At 42.5% G+C, this 24,568-nt stretch overlaps 1 protein-coding gene across 4 annotated transcripts in view; it reads right to left on the bottom strand.

Moving 5' to 3' along the window:
• LOC309626128 (protein farnesyltransferase subunit beta) overlaps positions 1–22,072 on the bottom strand; it is a 77,532-nt gene extending 55,460 nt beyond the window's left edge. The window contains exon 1 of one of the 4 annotated variants that reach the window (XM_082386606.1): positions 18,245–22,072. In XM_082386606.1, the coding sequence (XP_082242732.1) occupies positions 18,245–18,388 (144 nt within the window). In that variant the 5' untranslated portion in view covers positions 18,389–22,072. The remainder of the gene's footprint in view (positions 1–18,244) is intronic. The other 3 variants (XM_082386607.1, XM_082386608.1, XM_082386609.1) reach the window with 3 other exon arrangements.
• Between the last annotated feature and the right edge of the window lie 2,496 nt (positions 22,073–24,568).

Genomic DNA, 24,568 nt, shown 5'->3' on the forward strand with positions numbered 1-24,568 from the left:
TGCACGGGCTTCTCACTGTGGTGGCTTCTCGTTGCGGAACACGGGCTCTAGGCGCGCAGGCTTCAGTAGTTGCAGCACATGGGCTCAGTAGTTGTGGCTCGTGGGCTCTAGAGTGCAGGCTCAGTAGTTGTGGTACACAGGTTTAGCTGCTCCGTGGCATGTGGGATTTTCCCGGACCAGGGCTCGAACCCGTGTCCCCTGCATTGGCAGGTGGATTCTTAACCACTGCGCCACCAGGGAAGCCCTCACTATAGTTTTGATTGCCTTTCCCTGATGACTAATTATGTTGAGCATCTTTTTACAGGCTTATTGGCCATTTGTAGATATTCTTTGGAGAAATGTCTATTCAGATCTTTGTTCATTTTTTAAATTGGGTTGTCTTTTTATTAATGAATTGTAGTAAGTCCTTATATATTCTATCAGTAGATACAAGTTCCTTGTCATATTCCCATTCTGTGGGTTGTTTTTAGGAACTAGTGTATTTTTTAATAGAAAAAGATCACTTCAGAGCACAAAGTATGATTTTTAGAGTACAACTTTTAAAATAATACTAGCAATATGCCTGTAATTTTTTTGACAAATAGTAATGGATTAATATAGAAATTAAAAAATAGTCATCTGAGGATAAGAAAATGAAAGTAATCCCCAAAATATGCAACATCCTTTTTTGCCTCTCCTTCTCCACATACAGTCTGCTAGTGTGATATAAATCGTAGTAATTTTGTCACTGGGAAGATGTAAGCATTCTTTGAATGTTCTGATTTGCATAGCGGAAGGAAAGGAAGAAAGCTAGTTGTATACAAACGAGTTAACACAGCAGGCCTGAGACTACTATCCTTAGAAAGGCCTACTTGAAAGGTAGACCCTGGCTGGAGTCTGGGAGCCTGGATCTCGGGAGGGCTCTCACCATTCCCAGGACTGATAAGAGAGGCTCACTGAGCCTAAACTGTATAAACAACGTCGTTTATGGTGAACAGCTATTTTCCTTCTGGGAGTCTGGAATTACGCTAGAAAGAGGGTGCCTATGTGACCAGCCCCAGTAAAAACCATGAGCACCAAGTCTCTAATGAGCTTCCCTGGTAGCTCTGCATGTGTGGTCACAATTCAATGCTGGAGAAATTCAACACGTCCTCTGTGACTCCACTGGGAGAGGATTCTTGGAAGCTTGTGCCTCGTTTCCTGCAGACTTCACCCCATGAGCCTTTTCCCTTGGCTGATTTTGTTCTGTAGCCTGTTGTTGTAATAAATCATAACCATGAGTACAGCTATATGCTGAGTTCTCTGAATCTTTGTGTAAGCAGATAAGGTAGAGGGTCCCCGGAGAAAGAAAACCAGACATGGCTTTCCTGACATAAGAGAGGCCATTTTGGCCTAAGCCATTCTGGGATCTAAGCCTGGCCACAATGCTTGCCCTTGAATAGGTCTTAGAAATCAATGATCTTAAGAGAAGAAAGAATGCAGACGCTGACTGTTATCAGGCAAGAGAAATAACAATAGCAAAGATAATATATTAGTTATAAAGACTCCCAGTTCTCTTTCAGTGGTAAAGAGTAGCCTGAAGCCTCAACCACCAGATGTACTGGAACCTAAGGGCTGATGATGTTGACCTTTTCTGAACTTCTGACTTCAATCAACTAAAGCTTGGACTCTGTTGACCACCCAAGCCCCATCATGAATATGCATGTACTCTTAGCTTAAAACTTCCCCAATTTTGCTGTTGGGAGAGACACTGCTTTGGGAAAGATCCCCGGTGTTCTCCTTACTTGCTGCAAGTAATAAATCCTTCCTTCTCCCGATCCTTGGCTCGGTTGTGTCTTTTGGCTCAACACCCACCAAGAGGCAAACCAGTTTTCAGGTAACACTAGTAGTGAATCAGTGAACCTAGGAGTGGTCTTGGGGACCTCCAAAACATTAGTAGAATTAGAAATTTAGCCTTTGGGACAGAATTAAGAGAAGCAGTCACAACAACTGCATAATGTCTATGAAGCAAGATCTATAATTAAATTCTTTTTTAAAATTTTATCGAAATTCTCACTTTAACTACAGGAGAACTGAGGGTAACTATTAAAAAACAAAGTTACCTAAGTCATGAAGAACTCTAACACTACACAGCTCTCAAATCAGAATTAGGAAGGGAGGGGGGGAGGGAGGGAAGGAAGGAAGAAAGGAAGGGAGGGAGGAAGGAAGGAAGGAAGGAAGGAAGGAAGGAAGGAAGGAAGGAAGGAGGGAGGGATTGGCTTCAACATAGGGATACTAAAGCATGTCTGCTTTCTCTGGCCTTTCATTTTATCTTGAATTTCCATGTTTCCTTTCCATCCCAAAGGAAGGGACTATTCTATTTTAGTTAATTTCTCTTTTCTGCAGGAGAGCTCCCACAGTCAAGGCAGCTACCAACTGAGTACAATACAAAGGGTTATTAACAGCCCTACAATAGCAGATAATTTTCTCTTGCATAAACAGCAAAAAGCCCATAGGTTCATTTCCCTTGGGCACAAAGCACACAGTTTGTGACCATGTTAATGAAAGTGATATGGCTCTCTTGGGAGGAGGATGACATCCTAAAGCATCTGTTTGGTTTCAGAAACATTGCTACATGAAATGTTATAAGAAATGCCATCAGGACTAGTCACCAAAAAACTCAGTCCCAAGGGATTAGCTCTTCAAAAATTTTAAACAGCCTGAAATAAAGGAACCTTGATTGGCTCCTGATTCAAAACACACACCAAAAAGATATAAAAAGAATCTTGAGACAATTGGGGAAATTTAAAAATAAATTGGAGGGAATTCCCTGGTGGTCCAGTGGTTAGGACTCCGTGCTTTCACTGCCGAGGGCCAGAGTTCAATCCCTGGTCGGGGAACTAAGATCTCACAAGCCACATGGCTTTGCCAAAAAAAAAAAACAAAACAAAAAATAAATAAATAAAACATAAAAAATAAAAATAAATTGGATATTAGATGATATTATAGAATTACTTTTAATTTTCTCAGGTGTGATATTATTGCTCTTATGTAGAAGAACATTATTCTTAAGAGATGCATACTTTTTTATTCAGGGGTAAAGTGTCATAATATCTTCATCTTACTTTCAAAGATTCGGGGGAAAAAAAAACAGTCATATACATATATACATGTGTGTATACACACACACACCCCCAAAGGAAAAGTTGTGTCCATCATTGTGAAACAGGAGGGAAGGGGGCAAGGCACTACCCTTGAATGAATGCCATAGCCCGAGGACATGACATAAACTGATTAGAACCAAATGGGTCCAAGATGGCAGACAAGTCAACTTCCACTAGACCTTGAGCCTCAGTATACACTCGCTGTAACACATCTGCAAGCTAAATGACACACCCACAGGCACCAAGACAGTTCCAAGACCAACCATAAGGATCAAAAGGTGGCGGTGGCCCAATTCCTGGAAATCCCCGCCCCTTTCCAAAATAGCTGAAATACTTCTCCCACTCATTAGCCTACGAAATTACCCACCCCTATAAAAAATGAACCCCATACCCTGGTGCCTTTCTCACCTTCTGAGATGGCCCACACTCTGTCTGTAGAGTGTGTTTCTCTCTAAATAAATTCACTTCTTTATTTTTTTAATAGATTTATTTATTTATTTATTTATTTATTATTTTTTGGCTGCCTTGGGTCTTCGTTGCTGTGCCCGGGGCTTTCTCTAGTTGTGGTAAGCAGGGGCTACTCTTTGTTGCAGTGTGCAGGCTTCTCATTGCGGTGGCTTCTCTTTGTCGCGGAGCACAGGCTCTAGGCACCGCGGGCTGCAGTAGTTGTGGCACGTGGGCTCAGTAGCTGTGGCTCGCTGGCTCTAGAGCACAGGCTCAGTAGTTGTGGCGCACAGGCTTAGTTGCTCCATGGCATATGGGATCTTCGCGGACCAGGGCTCCAACCCATGTCTCCTACATTGGCAGGCGCATTCTTAACCACTGTGCCACCAGGGAAGTCCCTAAATCCACTTCTTACCTATCACTTTGTCTCTCACTGAATTCTTTCTGCGATGAGACATCAAGAACCTGAGCTTCATTAAGTCCTAAAACCAGGTGTGTGATCTCAGTTGGAAAATTGTGGGTTTTGGCCAGGTTCAAGTCCCAGCCTCATGGGTTCAAGTCCCAATCAGGGTTTTGGCTGCGTTCGAGTCCTGCCACGTGGGTTCAAGGCCCAATCTGAGGTGCATGGTTTCAGCTGGCGACCACGAAGGGATGGTGATAAGGTAAGAATGTTGAGAGTTAGGTCTTGGTCCTAAAGAGGCCCGTGCGATGCTGCGAGCCAGGTGTACTGGGGAGGACGCTCTGCCAATGTCTGCTCATTTTTGACCGGCAGGTCAATCCTGTTGCTTATGTACATGCAACGGCAGATCCAGGACAGAACTGTTAATCTCTATACTCATCTCCCTGACTCTGAGGTTTTTCTCCTACATTCTTGCATTCTTGTTCATTCCTGCTCTATTTCTTTCTTTCTTCCTTCTGTTAACCCCAGAAAACCTGTGTGACCACCAAGGTGTACTTTTTATTGCTCTTACTCCCCTCCCTCTGACCCTTACAAGTGCTGACCCTTTATTCCCAACTTACAGCTAGACCAACTCTCGCTCATCGTCAACACCATTGGGGATGTCTTCTATGCTGTTTCTTTGTGACAACTTTTTGGGCACTAACACCTGGTTGGGAGACTACCCTGGAAGGGATAGCATCTAAAATCATAAGTGCAAAGCTTCACCAAATTGCACGGTGGATTTTGACCTAAGAGTGGATAGCTCAGGGGCTTGTCTAAAATGGGTCAGGCTGCATCAATCCCAACCAATACTTCTCTGGGCCATATACTCTGGGACTGGGAAAGATTTGGACAACAGGAATGAAAAGGAAAAAACTTAGTAGGTTATGTAATCAGGTTTGGCCACAATATGAGTTAGGAAATTTAAAATTGAGTGAAGTACCCTATGTTCAAATTTCCATGGCCTTGTATCTAGGCAATGGAACCCAAAAGGAATTTAAGGCATGTGTAGCTTGGAGGGATAGCTCTAGGAAGTACACTGAGTACATTTTAACTGACCCACCCTACAGGGCCAAGGATCCTGAACGATCGTGGATCCCTCCTCCCCCGAGGTACAGGCCCTTTTGGCTACTCATTTCATAGCCCAGTCTGCCCCAGACATCAGGAGCAAAATTCAGAAGACAACTGCTGGTCCTCAGACTCTGATGAACAATTTGTTCCAACTGGCTTATTTGGTTTTCGGTAATAGGGAGATGGTCGAAAAGGCTGAACGCACCCAGAGAAATATGCAAAAGGCTCAAATGACGGCAATGGCTTTGTCTACTCAGAGACCACCAAAGGGGAAGCTGGCTTTTCTGGGCCAACCTGGCCCTGGCAGACCACAAGGCCCATGGGTAGCCATACAAGGCCAGTGTACCCTGTGTGGATACAACGGACTGGAGGGAGGATTGTGATTGATGTGCCCTTTGCAAACAGCCAGGGCATTGGAAGAGGGAATGCCCCATATGCCAGAGGGCGACGGAGGCCCCTCAGCCATTGATGGTTTTGCAATCAGAAGACTGAAGGGGCCCAAGGCCGAAAGTGGCTCTGCCTAGAGATACCATCTACGTAACTAGTGTTGAGCCTTGGGTGGTCATTGATGTAGTGGGCCACTTGACAGAATTTCTTAAAGACACTGGTGCAACCTTGGTCTTAACCCAAAGGATTGGAAACCTTAGCAATCATAAGGAATACGTAATGGGGTTGTTAGGGAAGAGACAGGGGCACACCTTCCTGGAACCCCTTTTGTGCAAGATCAATGGCCAGCTGTTTTTACATTCCTTCCTGTTTGTGCCTGACTGTCCCATCCCTTTAATGGGAAGAGATTTATTAACTAAGTTAGGGGCCACTCTGTTTCTTGAGGGGCAAGGGAACCACCCTCATCACCAAATGGTTCTAACAAAAAGCAAAAAGGAACAGATAATCTGAAGCTAAAATAAAAGACTTAGTAGACCCTGGAATGTGGAATATCGAGGTTCTGGGCTTGGCCAAAGGTATCCAGCCGGTGGTTACTAAGTAAAAAGGGTTATATAGTGTCTAAATATAAGGTACAAATTTCTTAAACCTAGGGAAGATCCTCAAAAATGTTTGTAAATAGATTACCAAAACTGGAGGCCACTAGTCTGACTAAACTAACCATAGCTGATATTCAGAGCCTGATAGGAATTTTGGAAGAGGCCTTCTCCCCTAAGCTAAACGAGGAAAAGTAAAACTTTCCAATTTAAATGAATGGGTAGGTCAGTCCTTCAATATCATTGAGGTAACCACCCAATTCTTTGAAAAAGAAAACAAAACTGTCCTTGTTTTACAAATGTAGTCTTTACAGGACCAGAGGTGTGGCTCCAAAAATAATCCAAAACCCACCAATCCTTTTACCACTCCCCAAACCTTCCCTATTTATCTTAAGAGACTTATAAGTATTAAACAAAGGGGAAACAGTCATCCTAGGAGGAACTTGCCCGTATCTTTGAGATGCAAGTGTCCCATCTGGTCTTCTCAGGAACCCTTACCTCTGCCATCTTTTTAAATGCAAATTTTAAAAAAGAGGGTAAAGTAATTTATAACTTGACTTGTCAAGGATAAATAGAAATCCTAAGTGTCTTTTCTGTAAACACTAGTAAAAAGGGTTTAGCCATCTAGATAGGTGACCTTGATTTGTTCCATCTGCCAGAAGCCCAATTTGAATCCAACCCCTTGTAACTGATAGGTTTTATGTTGTACCTGACTCAGGACTGAAATTTTGGAATGGGAACTATGAGGCCTCTGTGTTTGTTTGTGTGTTCATATGTATCTATATGTGTGTTGTAGGCGTGTGATATTGCCAAAAATGAATTCGTAAAAGAGCTCTACTTAATTGGCTGGAAAAAAATTAAGTGCTTATATAAATACTCAGAAACAGAAAATAATCTGGCCAGAATGCATTTCAGGTTCATGTCATCTGAAAAATATTCAGTACTAAACTGATATCTGGTATTGAAGGTGGCTTAAGCTTGTTGGTTTGATTAACACAGACATGTTAGAGTCATCAATGATCAATGTCAAGTATAATCCTTCTGTTGTACCTAGGCTTATTAGAGGTCAATTAAGACCTTCTTCTGTTACAAATTTGTCAACAAGAAAAGTAACTTAATGTGAAAAAAACTTCTAAGAAATGTAAGATATGTGTTTTTAGTAAAAGAAGGTGTGAAGAATGAAGAATACTGAAAAGAGTTATACATGATCAGGATTTTCTAAGACTGGATTAAATTTAGTTGGGTAAATGGATTTTGCTGGGAATGGGCTGGGACAAGATTGGATTTGGTATGAGTTTCTTTGCCTTTTAAGTGATCTGTATTTGTTTTTGAGATCTTCTGTAACTTTAGTTAAGGAATAATTATTGTCTCACAGTGACCTATGATCTTATTTGACCAAGTGTTTTGAACCTTCTTGACAAGCTTCCCAAATGTCAAATTTTAATTAAGTTTCTTTTGATTCCCAGCTAACTTTGGGGTACTTTAGAGGGCCCCTGAGGTATCTTAAAGAGAAATATTTAACTAGGATTATTTGGTATGTTAAGTTAAATGTAATCATTCGTAATTCTGGTTATTATAACCAAGTTTATCGATTACACTGTTATCAGATGTTTAACCATGTCTTTTAAGTCTTTTGTCACTTACAGATATTTTTGTACTTTGATGCTGTTACAAAAAGTGCTTCATCATCAAGGAGATTCATAGAAAGCCCTTGGAAGCAGTTACAACAGTTCCACACCAAGATGATGGCTATGCGAGGATTCCAGCCCATACTGACTTAGAACAAGGAGCTGTCTTGCCCCTGTGGCCCCTAGATCAGGCATCCAGAGATTTTTACTCCCTGTCAGGCAGGGTCGACACCCCTACTGAAGCAGTTACAGAAGACGGAACATCGCCCTTCTGCTTCCCATAAGAATATGGGATAAAATCTCTGAGGGGGGAATGAAACAGGAGGGAAGGGGGCAAGGCACTACCCTTGAAAGAATGACATAGCCCGAGGACATGACATAAACTGATTAGAACCAAATGGGTCCAAGATGGCAGACAAGTCAACTTCCACTAGACCTTGAGCCTCAGTATACACTCATTGTAACACATCAGGAAGCTAAATGACACACCCACAGGCACCAAGACAGTTCTGAGACCGACCATAAGGATCAAAAAGTGGGCGGTGGCCCAATTCCTAGAAATTCCCACCCCTTCCTGAAATAGCTGAAATACTCCTCCCACTCATTAGCCTATGAAATTACCCACCCCTATAAAAACTGACAACCCCTTACCCTGGTGCCTTTCTCACCTTCTGAGATGGCCCACACTCTGTCTGTGGAGTGTGTTTCTCTCTAAATAAGTCCACTTCTTATCTATCACTTTGTCTCTAAATGAATTCTTTCTGCGATGAGACATCAAGAACCTGAGCTTCATTAAGTTCTGAAACCAGGTGTGTGATCTCAGTTGGAAGACTGTGGGTTTTGGCCAGGTTCAAGTCCCAGCCTCATGGGTTCAAGTCCCAATCCGGATTTTGGCCGGGTTCAAGTCCCGGCCTCGTGGGTTCAAGTCCCAATCCGAGTTTTGGCTGGGTTTGAGTCCCAATCTGAGGTGCATGGTTTCAACTGGGTTATCTCCACCTTTGTCCTTTTTTTGGGGGGGGGCCGAGCTGCACAGCATGTGAGATCTTAGTTCCCCTGACCAGGGATGGAACCCATGCCCCCTGTGGCGGAAGCAAGAAGTGTTTAACCACTGGACCGCCAGGGAAGTCCCTCCACCTTTGTCCTTGACAAGACTATCTCACAATTCTGTAGAGGTAGAATTTGCAGAAAACTGATAGTAATGCAAACAATTTCTGTCCAGAGAAATACAAATTGTATCTAGTAAAATGCAAGTAATTGTAACCCTATGAATATTGCCCAGTTTTGCATCCATTTGCAAATTTACTTCAGCATCCCTATCTGACTGTAAAGATGGTATGTTGAGTTCCTGTCTGAACTAGTTGTAATATCTTACTGGGTCCATGAGTCAAATAAAATCTTGGACATGTGTTCACTTTATATTTGTGTGAGTCATGATTTTATCTTCTTTTAAAATTTATCCTTGAACAGTTATGGTGGCAGGGGGGATTAGGTGGAGGACAAAGAGATACTGTCAATTTTTCTGTATATTTGACATTTTTTGTAATAAAAAGTTGGAGGAACCAAGATTCTATCACAACTACTTTACCTAGGTATAAGAAAGATTTTTGAAAAGTCAAATACATCTGCACACACACACATCAGTACATTTATATGTATAGTAGCTAAATAAATGTTTAAACCAATTAGAGAGTGTTTCTGTCAATTTAAAAGCAAATACTCTACAGTGTGACACCAGCAGAGACTTTCCTTGACCAAACTTTCGTCAGGCTCCTCTGAATCCTCCTCCCAACTAGGCCTTGACTTTTATACTTCTGTGTCCATCATCGTATCACCTATTTTTAGCAAGAATCCTGCTAAGTTGGTTTAGCCAGAATCCCCCATCCCCACTGTCTGATCAGGTTCCTCATCCTCCACCATCCCCCAGTGATGTCTGACCACCTTGGCCTGCCTTCATGAGGAATCCTTTTAAGTCAGTTTAGCCAGAATCCCCACCTACCCTTGATGATTCCTCTTACTAATTTACCATCCACCAATCCCCCCACCTTGCTCCTTGGCTATAAATTCCCACCTTTCCTTGCTGTTTTCAGACTTGAGCCCAATCTCTCTCCCCTACTGCAAAACCCCATCATAGCAGTCCTCCTTGAATAAAGTCTTCCTTTAACAAGTGTCATGAATAATTTTTTCTTTAACAATACCTCTCCACACCCACCAGCAGAATGACTAAAGTTGAAAAGAGGGAAAACACCAAATGTTGGCAAGGATGTAGAGGAACCAGAGCCCTCACACATTGCTGATGAGAGTGTAACATGTCTGATCACTCTGGAAAAGGCCAGCAGTTTCGTTTAAAACTAAACATACACCTACCCTGTGATCCAACAATTCCACATGTAGGTTTTTACCCATGAAAACACATGATCATAAAAAGACTTCTACGAGAATGTTTATAGCAGCATTATTCATTATATCCAAAATCTGGCAACAGCTCAGTTGTCCATCAATAGGAGAATGGATTAAAAAACCAGCAACAGCAACCATTAGATCAAGTAGCTCAGAGGTAGTTTACCTGCAACCAAGCTGATCTTGTTAAAAATGTAAACTCTCAGGTCATAGATGTATAGAATCAGAAACTACTGGGATGGGGCCCACCCAGAGGATTCTTTTTAACAAGTCCTCCAGAGGATTCTGATGCATGCTGATTTTGATAGATCAAAGGTTTTTTTTTTTAGTAGTGGTAACAGTCACTGGATTTCAGCTCAGAGGCTGATGCTTGAGTTTGACTTCAAATAGGACTTTCTTAACTTATAATTATTGCTGGGATTTTTTTAACCTGCTCACCACACTTTTCTTCTTCTTAATTAGCAAAGGATAAATGAAGGTGAGAAGGTAAAACATTCCTCTGAACAAATATCCTAATACTTTGAGTACAAAATTCAGAGGGAGGTCAGAGTTGACCTAGTCTCCTTAACCAGCTGGCATTCCTCTCTATCAAGGCTGAGATCCTTTATGAACCATGGGTTCTCAACCCTGGCTGCATATTAGAATTACCTGAGGAGCTTAAAAAATACTGATGCCTGGGTCCCACCCTCAAAGGTTCTGTTTTAACTGGTCTAGGGTACAACCCGGGGTGGTGGGGAAGACCAAAAGCTCCCCAGGTGATTCTAATGGTCAGCCAGGTTTGAGACCCACTGCCCTCACTGCCAATTCCCTTAAAAAAACCTTGTTTTAACATCAGGTATTCCAGAAGTAACGAAGGAAAACTAAGTTTAAATCCTAAACCAAAATAAACACTAGAAAAATGTTCCCAATGGCCTACAGATCCACAGGCTATGTTATCAGCAGTAACCTGCCTCATTCAAAGGACAGGTACTTATCATCACTATGCTATAATATTCAATAATCCTCCTCTAACAGCATTTTTCATTAAAGAATTCCTAAAAGCCCATGCATATATGAAAACTTGGTTTAAGGCAGAGATGGGAAAATCCAATATCAAAGGAAAAAACATGGACAGTAAGTGTTGCTGGTATAAAAATTACTTCCTACCTCTCATCCTAAAAATAAATAAATAAATTCCAGGTTGATTAAATTTGAACATGAAAAACTTGAGTCAAGTCATTAAAACAGCATATAGGAGAATATCTTTATATTCTTGGGATAGAGAAAGATTTCTTCAAAAACCCAAACTATAAGGAAAAAGACAAAGAAGAACATAAATATAAGCAAGGTTAAAGGCAAACAAGAGCCTAAGGGAAGATATTTGGAACATATGTAAAAGATACTCTTTTTCCCAAATTAAGACCGCCGACCACTAACAATATCAAGTCTTAGAGAGGATGTGGACAAAATAGATCTCCAGTACACCACTAACTAGTGCTTAAATTACTAGAGTCACTATGGAGGGCAACATGGTAGCAGGTAATAACACTGAAAAGGCACAGACCCTACAACCCAGCAATTCTAACTCTCCAGTAGAGACATACCTAGAAAAACCCTTGCCTGCCCTCCCAAGCCTCTTTATAACATAACTAAGTCCTAACAGTACATCTCTCACTTTTCCAGTCATGAGGCACTTGATCACTTAGGATATGGCGAAAGGGGAACACAAGAGTTCAGAGGTAAGTCTACTAGCTTGTCAGAAGTTTACCCCTGCTCCTGACGGGGCACTGGCTAGGTGTTGCTAAGTACAGAATGGTTTTACATTTGCTGAAGTTAAGACTATACATATTGAGGAGTCCTAGAATATGCCATCCCAAAATATGCCTCGTTGGCATATGGATTATTTTGAGCTAAAGGCCATTGATAACCAGGAGGTGAAGGAAAAGCTCTAAAAACAGGGCATTAAGTTTCCTTTTGTAAAGATGTCTCCCTCTCCACAACAGGAAGTGGAGGACTCCTAACAACTCTTATCTATGGAGTAGGCACGGACTTAAATCCGAATAACAAACCTTACTAAACAACTCTTGTTTACCATACTTTTCCTGGACTTAGGGGAAACATAAGTTGTCTCCCCAACCCAGAAGCCCCAAACCCTTTTCTTTGTTTTAGCCTAAAATGGCATATAAACTCAAGTTCTAACTACCCCTTTGGGTGACTCATCGATAGGTGCTCCCATGTGTACACGACAATGCACATGTTAATAAATTTCTGTTTATTTTTCTCTTGTTAATCTGTCTTTGGTCAGTCTAATTTACAGGGCCCCAGCTAGAGAACCTAAGCTGGGTAGAGGAAAAGGTTTTTTCCTCCCCTACTATATATTTATATGGATGTATATGCACATGTATCTTTATATAATATAAACTAATAAATATATATTTGTGTGTGTGTGTATAGTCTGTGTACATGATATAAACTAGTATGTATATTACTTTGTGGTTTTCAACGATGGAGAGATTGTGTGAGAATCTAGGGGTCAGAGATGAAGTGACTGCACCCACGTCCCCAAGACTTAGGTGCCATGGCAACATAGATGCAGATCTAACCATCTGCCTGCATTCTTGACAGCTCTGTTTAAAAGATAGCTCCTGGAATTCTTCTAGAAATCCAATCGGAAGCACAGAATAATTTCCATTCATAGCTGAGTGGTAAAAAACAACAAATGCATTTGGAATTTTCTCTTTCACAGCTTCTATCTAAAGCAAATCTCATGATGCACCAACTTTCGTATCATAGACCTCCGCTTCTCCCTACATCTCCCCCTCTCTCCCAGAGGAGGACCCTTCCAGAAAGCAGATTTGCTGCCTGAGACTCATGCTAATGCTGAAGATGTGGGAAAAGAATCATTAATAGATTAACTATAAGAAAAGGATTCTTCCTAAAAAAAAATTATCCCTCAGAAAAAACAAGTCACCTTATAAGAAATCCTTACAAAGTAACCCTTGCTGTGGGGAGTTCTTTCAATTCCTTATTTTGAATACAAAGTGTGAGTTGGGGTTGACACATCATCCTGAAACAACCTCAGTCAAGGTCTGATGTTGGCTGCCTACAGAAGTCAGCTGATGGTATCAATGAAAGGAGACAAATTAAACACAGATTTAATTCCTGGGGATATGAACTCACACTTGCATGTGCAAACTGCCACTGTAAACCCTTTTAAAGATCACTTTAAAAGTTAATAAAGTGTTTAAGTTGCGATGATCAAAGATATGCACCAACTGGACACACTGTAAAAGAATTATAATTGTAACTTGTGATAAAATATTCAATATCTTCCCCATATTTAAAAGGGATGTATCTCAAAAAACTGAAAGTGTGGTCTGCAAAAACATATTCACTGATCCAAAGTATAGCTCCAGTGATGATAAAAACACAAAGGTCAAAGATGGATGTGAAGAGTTTGAAGACAAATGTTTTATGAATATGAGGAGGAGAAAGAACAGTATTTCTAAATTAGTGTGATTTTATAAAGTATGTGATTTTAAATAGGCATAGGTACCTAAATTTAAAATGCAAATTTTGTAAACAAGCATTTGGTTTGTTTACCTACATACCTAATAGTATGTGTATTCTCGAGTTGACCAAAAAACACTTTAGGGGACTTTTTAATAGGGAAAATGGGGAAATTTTGATATTTGCACTTTCTTACAGTTGGGCAACATGGTATATGCTGAATTTCAATAAGATAAAATTGATTCACATAGCTAGCCTACTGACCACTTAACAAGCAGGGCTCTGGTCCCGTCTATCAGAAGCATAAAAATCTAGTTAGTGTGACTATATTTAGGGACTTGCTCCACCTCTGTTTAATAATCTTTCAGATACTAGAACCTGAAACAAGTCAACAGCAGGAGTTTGGGATTCATTCCTGGATCCCTAATGTTCCCTCCTTCAGGATCTGCAGTGGTGCAATGCCCGTCACTTGCAGCCAGCTCGTTAGCCTGGCTCTTCATCCAGTCCCAACCCGCCACCAGCACTCATTCATCACCAGGTCAGCCCCACCCATCCAGCTGACCTAATTCCCTACCACAGCCAACCAGGTCTTTCCCTCGTAACGGCTCCTCCCACTGGCATGGCTGCCGCCCCAAGTCCATCCTTTACAGCCTAACCCCAGTCCCACATTCTCCATGAAGTCGTCCTGACCGCCTCACCCCACGACAGATCGGCTTCCACTCCCTGAAATCCTCATGCAACGCAGTCATAATTTAGCACTTCATTACATGCTCTGCTGAGTCATTCTGTGATTGCTTCCGGCATATTCTTTTTTTTTTTTTTTTTTTCCTCTCTAAGAGAAAAGAATTTTGACTGAGACAAATAATTCTTCTAGATTCCCCTCAGAGTTGACTGGCACTTGACTGAATGTTGTCTAATGACATCATGCCATTTCAAATGGAGAATGTTTCTGCCCCTGTTCAAGGGCAGTCTAAAGGGAAAACAAAAGTAGTACCTTCAGTAACAACTGTTGTTGGCAAACCTGCTACCTCTGAGATTGTACCAGTATTACCCTACCGGCCTGAATCACAGAGCATTTGCAATGGGGTGACTGCAGGTGGCACAAAAAAGGAAGACAATCACTAATAATACAACCACATCTTGCTTTCTGGAGTCATAAAAGGTTCTCCGAGCATCAAATTCATCAGCTTGTCAAGAAATAAAACAGCCTGTCACAACAGAGACCTTCAAAAGATACCCAGAATCTCACCACTGCTCATTACCTCTACTACCACAGCCCTGAGGCGAAGCTGCCATCACGTGTCACCTGCAGTACTGCAACAGCCACTAACTGGTTTCCCTGCACCCACGCTCGCCTCCTCACAATCTACTCTCAACAGTGACCTAAATGAGCCTGCTGAAATGCTCAACAGACTGTGTCAAAACCCTCCAATCATAGATCAGTCTGACTCCTGGTAGGAAACAGATGGCACATTCAAAGTGGGTGATTTGAGGAAAGTTCATATCATAACACAGGGGCTAGCAACACAAGGGTACTTCATCCCCTTCTAGACCTGAAATGTGAAGAGAAGGGGTAGAGAGGGAGACAGAGAGCTCCACGGAGAAGGCACCTAATTGGAGATGTGACCTTAAGTCTAGAGACACTCCAGCCCACACAATCCTGCGGGAAGGGAATATATACGCCAGTCTCATCCTTCTACCTCACTCTCATCCCCTATCAATACTCCCCATGGCCAAATGCAAACAGAAGGCAGAAAGCAAGGTTGCCTGTCAGTGCAGGTCCACCTCCTGGGGCACATCTACAGAGCAGGGTAGAAAAGGGTAGAGTGAATCTGGGGAGGTAAATGGAAGCTATTCAGCCAAATGGCTTCCCATCTCAATCAGGGTATCTGAAAGTATGAGATCCAACCTTATCTCCTGTTCTGTTTGCTAACCTCTCTACTCAGTGGCTCTCCGCTCACCAGGCACACCCCTGCTTCAGGTCCTTTGTACTTGCTGCCTTCTCTGCCCAGAATGCTTTTCCCCCAGATACACACATGGCTTGTCCCCTCACCTACTTCAGCTCTCAGCTAAAACTTTACATCAGCAGAGGTTTCCTTTACCACCTTATATAAAAACCTCCCTTGCTCCTATCCCACCCATGCCTGGCACATCTATCTCCCTTATCTTGCTTTATTTTTCTCCACAGCACTTCTCTCTAACATTAGATAGACAGATGGATAGATAGATATTTTTTTCTCCTTTTTAATTGACTGCCTCTCTGGCCTAGAACAAAAGTTTCATAAAGGCGTCCACTTGGCCTCTTTTGTTCACTCCCTTATGCCCAGTGTCTAGAACAGTGCCTGGCACAAAGAAGGCACTCACGTATTTGTTGGATGAATGAAAATGAATGAATGGAACAGAAGGACCCATAGCTAAGGACTCTTTCCACTGTTCAGAGGTTTAACTCCTATTATCAAATCATTGTTAAGCAAATAAATAGGCTCCTGATAATCAGATAGGAAGCAGGTGACAAGCATTTTTTATTGGCAATGGCACAAAATTGGCTGTCAGTAAACCCCTAAGAATAAATGGAATCTTCAGTCAGAACCAAAGGAATAACAGCAGTGTCTTCTGTAAACAACTCCTAGCAAGGTTGTTTTTTCTTATGACTATATCATCATTAACCTACCAACCTAGTCCTTCTCTAAGACTCAGTCTTCTCATCTGTAAAATGTGTAAGGATTGAATGATACAATGTATGGAGAGCATTTATTGGGTATGGAACCCAATAAATGGACACTATAATCATTATTAAAACATTGAGGAAGCCACGAGAATGAGATACTATGTTATCTTCCTATGATCTGGAACTGTTTATCCTAGACTTTTAAAATGTGAGCTGGAATAATGACATGGAAAAGAAGTATAAGATGCTTTACTATCCACCACACAGTTGGGCCTAGATCTGAAAGACATCCTACAGTACCAGTGCTCCATATCAGAACCTAGTTTCCACACCTGGCCCAGACCTTGGTCAACCCTTTTGCAGGCCAGTACCTTGTTGCATCCATTTCTGCATCGCTCATTATATCTAAGCACTTAGAACATAAGTGCTGGTTTTTCCCTCATAGGAACTAAGCAGGGCATGTGACTGAAAAAATAGTGTAAGCAAAAGAGAAAGAGCAGATCAGTAAAGCTCCTGGTGATGCTCCCATTTTTGACTTACCCCTCTAACCATGGAAGTCTCTGTTCTGGTCCGTAAATTAGACCAAATTCTGATTCCCTTTTCTCCACTAGCATTTTATCTATCCATAGCCTTATCTGCTGGGTCAATTCAGTTAACTACGCAAAAGGTGACCCCATAGTCTTAGGTCAGATGAAAAGAAAAAGGCTTGACCTGAATCCACTCAACAATCCATCACTACTTCGGAATACTGCAAAGATCCTGTAGTAGCTTTTTCATTGATGGGAGATTTCTTTGCAATTTTTTGCAGAAGATTTCTGTAGAAGGACACACTGGTGGGCTAACTAACCTGGGAAGCTAGATTCAAAAGGTAAGTTTCCTTTCTACCCTAAAACCCATGAAACTTAAATCTCCAGTTAAAATATTCCGTCTGCTACTATGTGTATACGTGTGTATTCAAGCCCTTGTTTTTGTTATTTTAGTCATAAATGTATAATATAATAGTTATCATTACTAATTTTTGCCAAAATTGAGGCTTCCAACCTCAGACATGAAAATCAAAGCAGGTCCCTCTAAGATTAAGCCTAGGGATTCATCTTACTAAGAGATCTTATTTTAGTAAGCAGCCTGATGCTTACTTGTTAGTGCTAAAAAAAATCATTCTGATCACTTCTCCTAGTGACAGATGGGTAACCATTTCCATAATAACTAACTTGGGACCAATTCCAATTGAGGAACAAGAAGAAAAACAAAACTATAATTCACTACTCATTCTGCAAACACGTTTCAAAGTGATAGGTCCCATCTACTTCAAGGCCTCAGTGAATGGCAAGTAGTACAAAATTCACACTCTTATTACAGCACTTCCCAAACTGTGCTGTTTTCCTCTCTGTCTTCCCCAACCAGGCTGTGCCATGCTCCTGATCAGGGGCTGTTTTATTTCTTTGCATTTCCAGAGTTCGACATTGTGACCAACACACTGCTGGTGCTCAAATGATTGAATGGCTACTAAAATGTCCCCCCACGAGGCAGGCGTCAAACCTGGCACTGTGGGTCATAAATTAAACATCACGGAATGGCATGACCGCAGTCTGGCCACTTCTTTTCCCCTCTATGTCCCAAAACTATGAGCAGGGTGGGGAAAATGCATTATCCATACGAGAACCTCCCGATGTCTGGCAAAATGGAGTGGGCTGTCCCACCCACCCGGGCTGCTTCAGTCCTCCAGGCACAGAACAAGATTCTCTCCGCTCCCTAAGGCAGAGGGGACCCACGTACTGTCCTCTCCCTCCAACCTTGACAACGACCCCTCCCCAACCCGGCCCCACAAGCATTCCACTCTCCAGCCCAAGCCTGGGCGCCGGGAGCTTCCCAGAGAGGGGGGACGCCGCGGTGCACTGTGGGAGCTGTAGTTCCCCGGTGGGTTCCGCACACCGGCGGCCCTGAGGACCAGACTCCCGCTCCCAGAAGCCCCCGCGCGGGCGCCTCGCCCAGTCAAGCCAGCTCACCTGTTCCATGGACGTGACTGTTTCTACCGAGTCGTCCTGCAACCGCTCCCGCGCGTGCTCGGGCCTCAGACTGTACAGCGGCTCTGACCAGACAGGGGAGGAAGATGGAGGGCAACAGTAGGTGAAGGAACTCGGAGAAGCCATGCTCTGGAAAGCAGCAGGCGGTGTATAGGACTCAGCTTCGTCAAAGAACAACGCGCCTTGAAACTCTAGCGGGCTAAGGCGCTACGGAGAGCGGGTAGAGTCAAAAGATTTTGAACGCGAATCGCTCCTGCCGCCTACACAACCTCAGGGAGTGAGTTGCTGGAATGCTGCCGCCCCCCATTGGGCAGAGGCGCTGCTGCAAGAGGCTCAGTTTCCTGGCGCGCAAGGAAGGACGTGTACATCTGAATTTCATTTCCCACACACACACCTTTTCAACATTCTGCTCATTCTCACTTACTTATGTCAGTAGTTCACAGTTTCGGGTGCCCAAGAACCCAATGAGGGTAACTTTTAAAGGCATTTCTGACAGCTCTCCTGATTGCCTCAGTCATACTATTGTGAACAGAATTATTGAGCACCTTTGGGTACATGACAACCGCCCAGGAGAAGCCAGCAGCTTCTCCACAAAGGAATTGCCATCTCAGTAGTCAGTGATGGAGGGAAGTGGCACTGCAATTCTCTCTTATCAATTTGGGGGTTACAGTGCAGTAGCAGGAACTAAAACTCAGTAGATGGGACAAGTGTAAGTGAAACAACCAAGAAAGTATTCACTCATTTATTCAGCAATTTTTTTTATAGAGCACCTACTACATGTCAGGCACCCGTGCTAGTCCTCAAGAATACACAAGTGAACAAAACAAACAAGGTGCCCCCCGCCTTGAGAACCTTACAGCCTAATGGAATTGACAGAATTAAGTGAACGAACACAAAAAAATCTGTGAACACTTGTGATGAATTGTATGAAGAAAAATAACAGGGTCTATGAGAGAAAGTAAAGGAGGAGGGGACTAATTAGATTGGGTGGTCTGGCCAAGCCTCTCTGAGTAAGTGACGTGTAAGCCGAGACCTGAAGGATGACAAGGAGCCATCCGTGTGAACAACATGGGGAAGAGCCTCATGAGGGAAGGACCAGCAAGCTTGACAGAACATGCCATAAATATACTTATGTGTGTTTGTATTCATTCTGATGTTTAATCTGAAGGTGTTCTGAATAAAAGAAATTCCTATTGAGTGGGGTTAATCATCATATATGCCTCCATTAAATGTTCAAGTAGTGATTTTAGGAAAACCCTGCTACCTTTGGACAAGCAATAGAAGAGGACCTCTTTCAGGGCCCACAACAAAAAGACTGCACCAAAATTATTATAACACCAAGAGGTTAAACTATTTAGAGTGGGGGTGAGGGTTTTGGGGGTGGGAGAAGATAAGATAATAACAGACTTTCCAGATAGACACAAACCCAACTTCCTGCTCAGAGCATTTTACTCTATTCCCACTAAATTCCAAGCCACACGTCTAGGACCCAGGGAACCGTGGTGCGATCCTTCACAGCCCGCCATTCCCCTGTTCTCAGTCTCCGGTGTCTAAGGATGAGGCTGGGATGGCCTAAGGGCCTCAGGTAGGTAAACACTATCACCCTGTCCATTTTAGAGATACCGTTGCTGAGTTAAGTCCTGGAGGTGCCAGAATATTTCTAAATCTGGGAATAAGTAGGCCTGTGTCGGTTAGGGTCACAGATATGGCTGTACAACGTGAAATAGTCTCATTATTATTTCCTCTGCATTGGCATCTTATTGTCTTTCCCTTAGTTCTATTTAGGAAAAAATGATCTGTTAAGGTCTGGGTCATATCTAAGGATTCTGCCTTCTTTGTAAAGCGTTGCTTTGCCAGCTAGAAATTTAAACTGAGCTACTGAAAGAGTAGCTGGAACAGTTTTGTAACAGATTATTACATCTGTTACTGGTACACCTAAAGCAATTGCCAATTGTATTCAGGAAATAGAATTCTATTTCTGAAATGCAATCTCCTCCACAGTGGGATCTGAACCATGTTAATGGGGGCGTGGCAAGAGTCTCCTGCAGGATAGTGTCTGTTCATGCGCTGGGCACTGAACTAAGTGCTGAGGAGAGAGTGGTGAACAAGCCACACACATTCTCAGCCCTAACGGGTCTCGTGATTTACCAGAAGAAACAGACATTAAACAATCATTACAGAATTGACTGTTTTATTGCAGTTGAGGGAAATGGCATGAGGGAGAAAGAAGCACAGCACACTGTGAGATTGCATAGCAGGGGAGACTGAAGGTAGTCTGGAAGATCATGAGGAAATGAGTTAACTCACCCAGGTTGAGAGAACATACCAGGCAGAAGAAACCCAATGACAACAAAATCAAGTGAAACAAGGAATGGAAAATATGAGGAGTTTATACTCTTCGTAGCATCAAGAAGATTTTTCAGCCTTGGATCAGCAGCGGCCCACCAGTCGTCCTTCCTCTGAGTTTAATAAAATGACTCATTCAAGAAGCAGAATGTACATAAATACCGGCGGTATGGCAGAGAGAATGATGTATTTACAAGAGAAAGCCTTAGCAATGATAATTAATTAATAGTCACTCCAGCTTGGACTGCAGATGGTTTGGGTTTATTTTACCCAATGCATGATATTTTTCTAAATTAAACTGTGAACTGTAATTGTTTTTTAAAAAAATAAAATGTGGATAGTGTTATTTTGCACTTCTATCTAGAGCAAGAAAATAAGAAAAAAAAGTAAAGGTCTAAATGAACCACTAGAGGGCACTTCTGACCCTAGAGTAGCTTCTAGAGTAAGCTTTAAAATTGCTCTCACTGCATTACTCACACAAGTCCATATGTCAGCAAGGATTGTGTCCTTTAATATCTTGCAAATCTATGTCATAATACATATTTTGGAGAGTTTGGAAAATGGAGAGAACTCATCCATTATCCTGCTAGGTAATTGATTTTTCTCCCCAACAATTACTTCTCTACCTGCATCTGTGGTCTCCTACTCTGCCTTCCCAGTCCGTCCCTCCTGTCTCCTGGATACAAGTGTTACCCAGCTCTTACCTAGGGCCAATCCCTCCCTCCCCCTCATGCCCATTCTCCCTTGACTCTCTTAAGACATCAAATTGTTCCTGTACTTGATCATGCCCATCACCCACAAACAGGCTACTTCTCCATTCATGGGGAAAGAAAAGACATTTTTAACCCTCTTGATTCCACTCCTTCTTCAGCTACCTCCCCATTTCCCATTCCCTCTCTACCAGCCGCTCCAATTCCTCTCCTCCCACTCTCTTGAACCCATTCCAAACTGGCTTCCCCATTGGCTCGTGTCAAGTCCCCGTTAAACTTCTAATTGCTAAATCCAAGAGCCAGTCTCAGCCTTTGTCTCATCTTCCTACCTGACCTCCTAGCAGCATGTGACAGGGTTGATCATTCCCTTCCCCTTGAAATACCTTCTTCTTGTAGTGTCTAGCACCGGCCTTTGCTATTTCCTCATCTCCCTCACGCTGTAACTTTGGTGTCCCTCAGGGTTCTCTGTCTACAATCACTCAGACAGTCCCAGTATTTCAAATACCACCAGTAGATTGAAAACCCCCTCATTTATATCTCCAAACTGGATCTCTCTTCTGAACTCGAGTTCATCTCTCATATCCTAGTTGCATTTCCACTTAGATATCTAATACAATCAGTCCCCCACATACGAACGAGTTCCGTTCTGAGTGCATGTTCATAAGTCCAACAAAGTTAGCCTAGGTACCCAAGTAACACAATCGGCTATATAGTACTATACTGTAAAAGGTTTATAATACTTTTCACACAAATAATACATTAAAAACAAACACAAAAAATAAAGAAAACACTTTTTTTTTTTTTTAATTTTTATTTATTTATTTATTTATTTATGGCTGTGTTGGGTCTTCGTTTCTGTGCGAGGGCTTTCTCCAGTTGCGGAGAGCGGGGGCCATTCTTCATCACGGTGCGCGGGCCTCTCACTATCGCAGCCTCTCTTGTTGCGGAGCACAGGCTCCAGACGCGCAGGCTCAGTAATTGTGGCTCACGGGCCCAGTTGCTCCGTGGCATGTGGGATCTTCCCAGACCAGGGCTCGAACCCGTGTCCCCTGCATTGGCAGGCAGATTCTCAACCACTGCGCCACCAGGGAAGCCCAGAAAACACTTTTAATCTTACAGTACAGTCCCTTGAAAAGTAGTACAGTACAACAGCTGGCATACAGGGGCTGGCATCCAGTGAACAGGCAAGAAGAGTTACTGACTGCAGGAGGGAGAGGAGGTGGGAGAGGGTAGAGCTGAAGGATTGTCAGCAATAGGAGACAGAGGGCAAGCTGCATGTGACAGTGTACACCAGACACATGAACTAATACGTGATTGGACATGCGAATGCAAGTTCGCGTCTTTGAAAGTTCACAACTTGAAGGTTCGTATGTAGGGGTCTTAGTGTGGTAAGTATGTCCACAACAGAGCTGCTGGTATCTCTTCCAAACCCGTGCCCTCAGCCTTCCCCCCTCTGTTAACTCCATCCTCCCACTTTCCTCCAAATACCTTGGAGCCATCCTTGATGGCTCTCTTCCTCTCTCTCCCCATAAATCTTGGTGAAAATACATCCAGAATTTAACCCCTGCTTACCAGTTCCACTGCTGAGGTCCTGGTCCAAGCCACCACCATCTGTCACTTGGATTCTTACACTCATCTCTTAACTATGCTCCCTGTTTCCACTCTTGTCCTCCTATAGCCTAATACAAACTCAAAAGCCAGACTGAACTTCTTCAATGTAAGCAAATGAACCCCTCACTTGAAGCCCTCTTATCATCTCAGCGTCAACCTCAAGGTCCTTACCCTGGCCTAGAAGCCCCCATGACCTGGCCCTTTCTCCTTGCACTTGCCAGCTTGTTCACTCTGTCCACCACACTGGCCTCTAGCTGTCCTCTGTCCACCCTAGGCATGTGCCAGCCTCAGAGTGGTCATGCTTGCTGTCCCCTCCCCAGCAGTGCTCTGCCTGCCCCCCATGTAGACAGGGTCTGCCCTCTCACTTCTTGAAGTCTTTACTCAGATTTTAATACTCTGTCCCACTCCCCTGCTTTCTTTTTCTCCACAGCACTTACCACCAGCTGACAGACTTTATACCTTATGTATTTATTTTGTTTACTGTCTGTCTTCCTCCCACTAGACTGTAAGCTCTCAGGGAAGGCTGTATTTTGTATTGTTCATCACTTATTCTCTGGCACATAATAGGCACTGAACAAGTTAAATGACTCAAATGATTTCCAGTCACTGTAGTAAACATTTGAGTGCTTGTTTGTGTAACATACTGTAGAAGATGATGACCATGAACATAATACTAGCCTTACCCTTCAGGAGCTTACTAGCTAATAAATACAGAAACTGTATAAATATAAATAAACATACAAAATATAAATATAAAATAATAAATAGATATAGACATAAAAGAAGACATAATACACACATAAAATGTAGTGGGAGAAAATAGGAAAGGAATAATTCATTCTAATCTATCAATGAAGATGGCTTTTTTTTTTTTTTTTTGCAGCACTGCGGCTTGTGGGATCTTAGTTCCCTGACCAGGGATCGAACCTAGGTCCCCTGCAGTGGAAGCCCGGAGTCCTAACCACTGGACCACCAGGGAAGTCCCAAAGATGGTCTTTTAATATATAACACTTGTGTTTAGTAATAGCTTCAATAGAGTAAATATTCTCCGGTAAAGATTTTTAAATAATTACATTAGAATGTGGAAATTGTGAAATTCTATTTTCATTCTTATTTCCTGTAGCACACACAATGTATACAAATACTGAATCATTTTGTTGTGCACCTGAAACCAATATAATGTTATATGTCAATTATACTTCAATAAAAAAGGGAAGGAAGGGAGGGCGGGAGGAGGGGATCATCCTGTTCACAGCATCCTACCTCTTGCTTACTTCAATTAATGATTATTACAGTCGCCATTCCATGGCAGCTCACCTCCCTCCTCCTTGTTCTCTCTAACCTCTGTCTGGTCTCTATGCCATCCTAGATTTTCCATCCGTATCAGCAACGTCACCCCAGCAGTTGCCTGCACCTACTACTCTGTGAAATTTTGGAAGGGGAGCCCTGAGGGAAAAAAAGTTTCAAATCACTCCAAAAAGGAACAATGATTTTATGGCACAGAGAACAACTATGAGCTTCTCAGAAAGCAATGTATCATCAATTACACGTACCTGCATTATTTTATTGTGTCAAATATTGATGTAATTTGAATTACAATTGATTGAATGTAAAATTAATCACATTATATATTACTAAT

This window comes from Balaenoptera borealis (genome assembly GCF_965194805.1).
Source record: "Balaenoptera borealis genome assembly, chromosome: 3".
In the NCBI taxonomy this organism is placed as follows: Eukaryota; Metazoa; Chordata; class Mammalia; order Artiodactyla; family Balaenopteridae; genus Balaenoptera; species Balaenoptera borealis.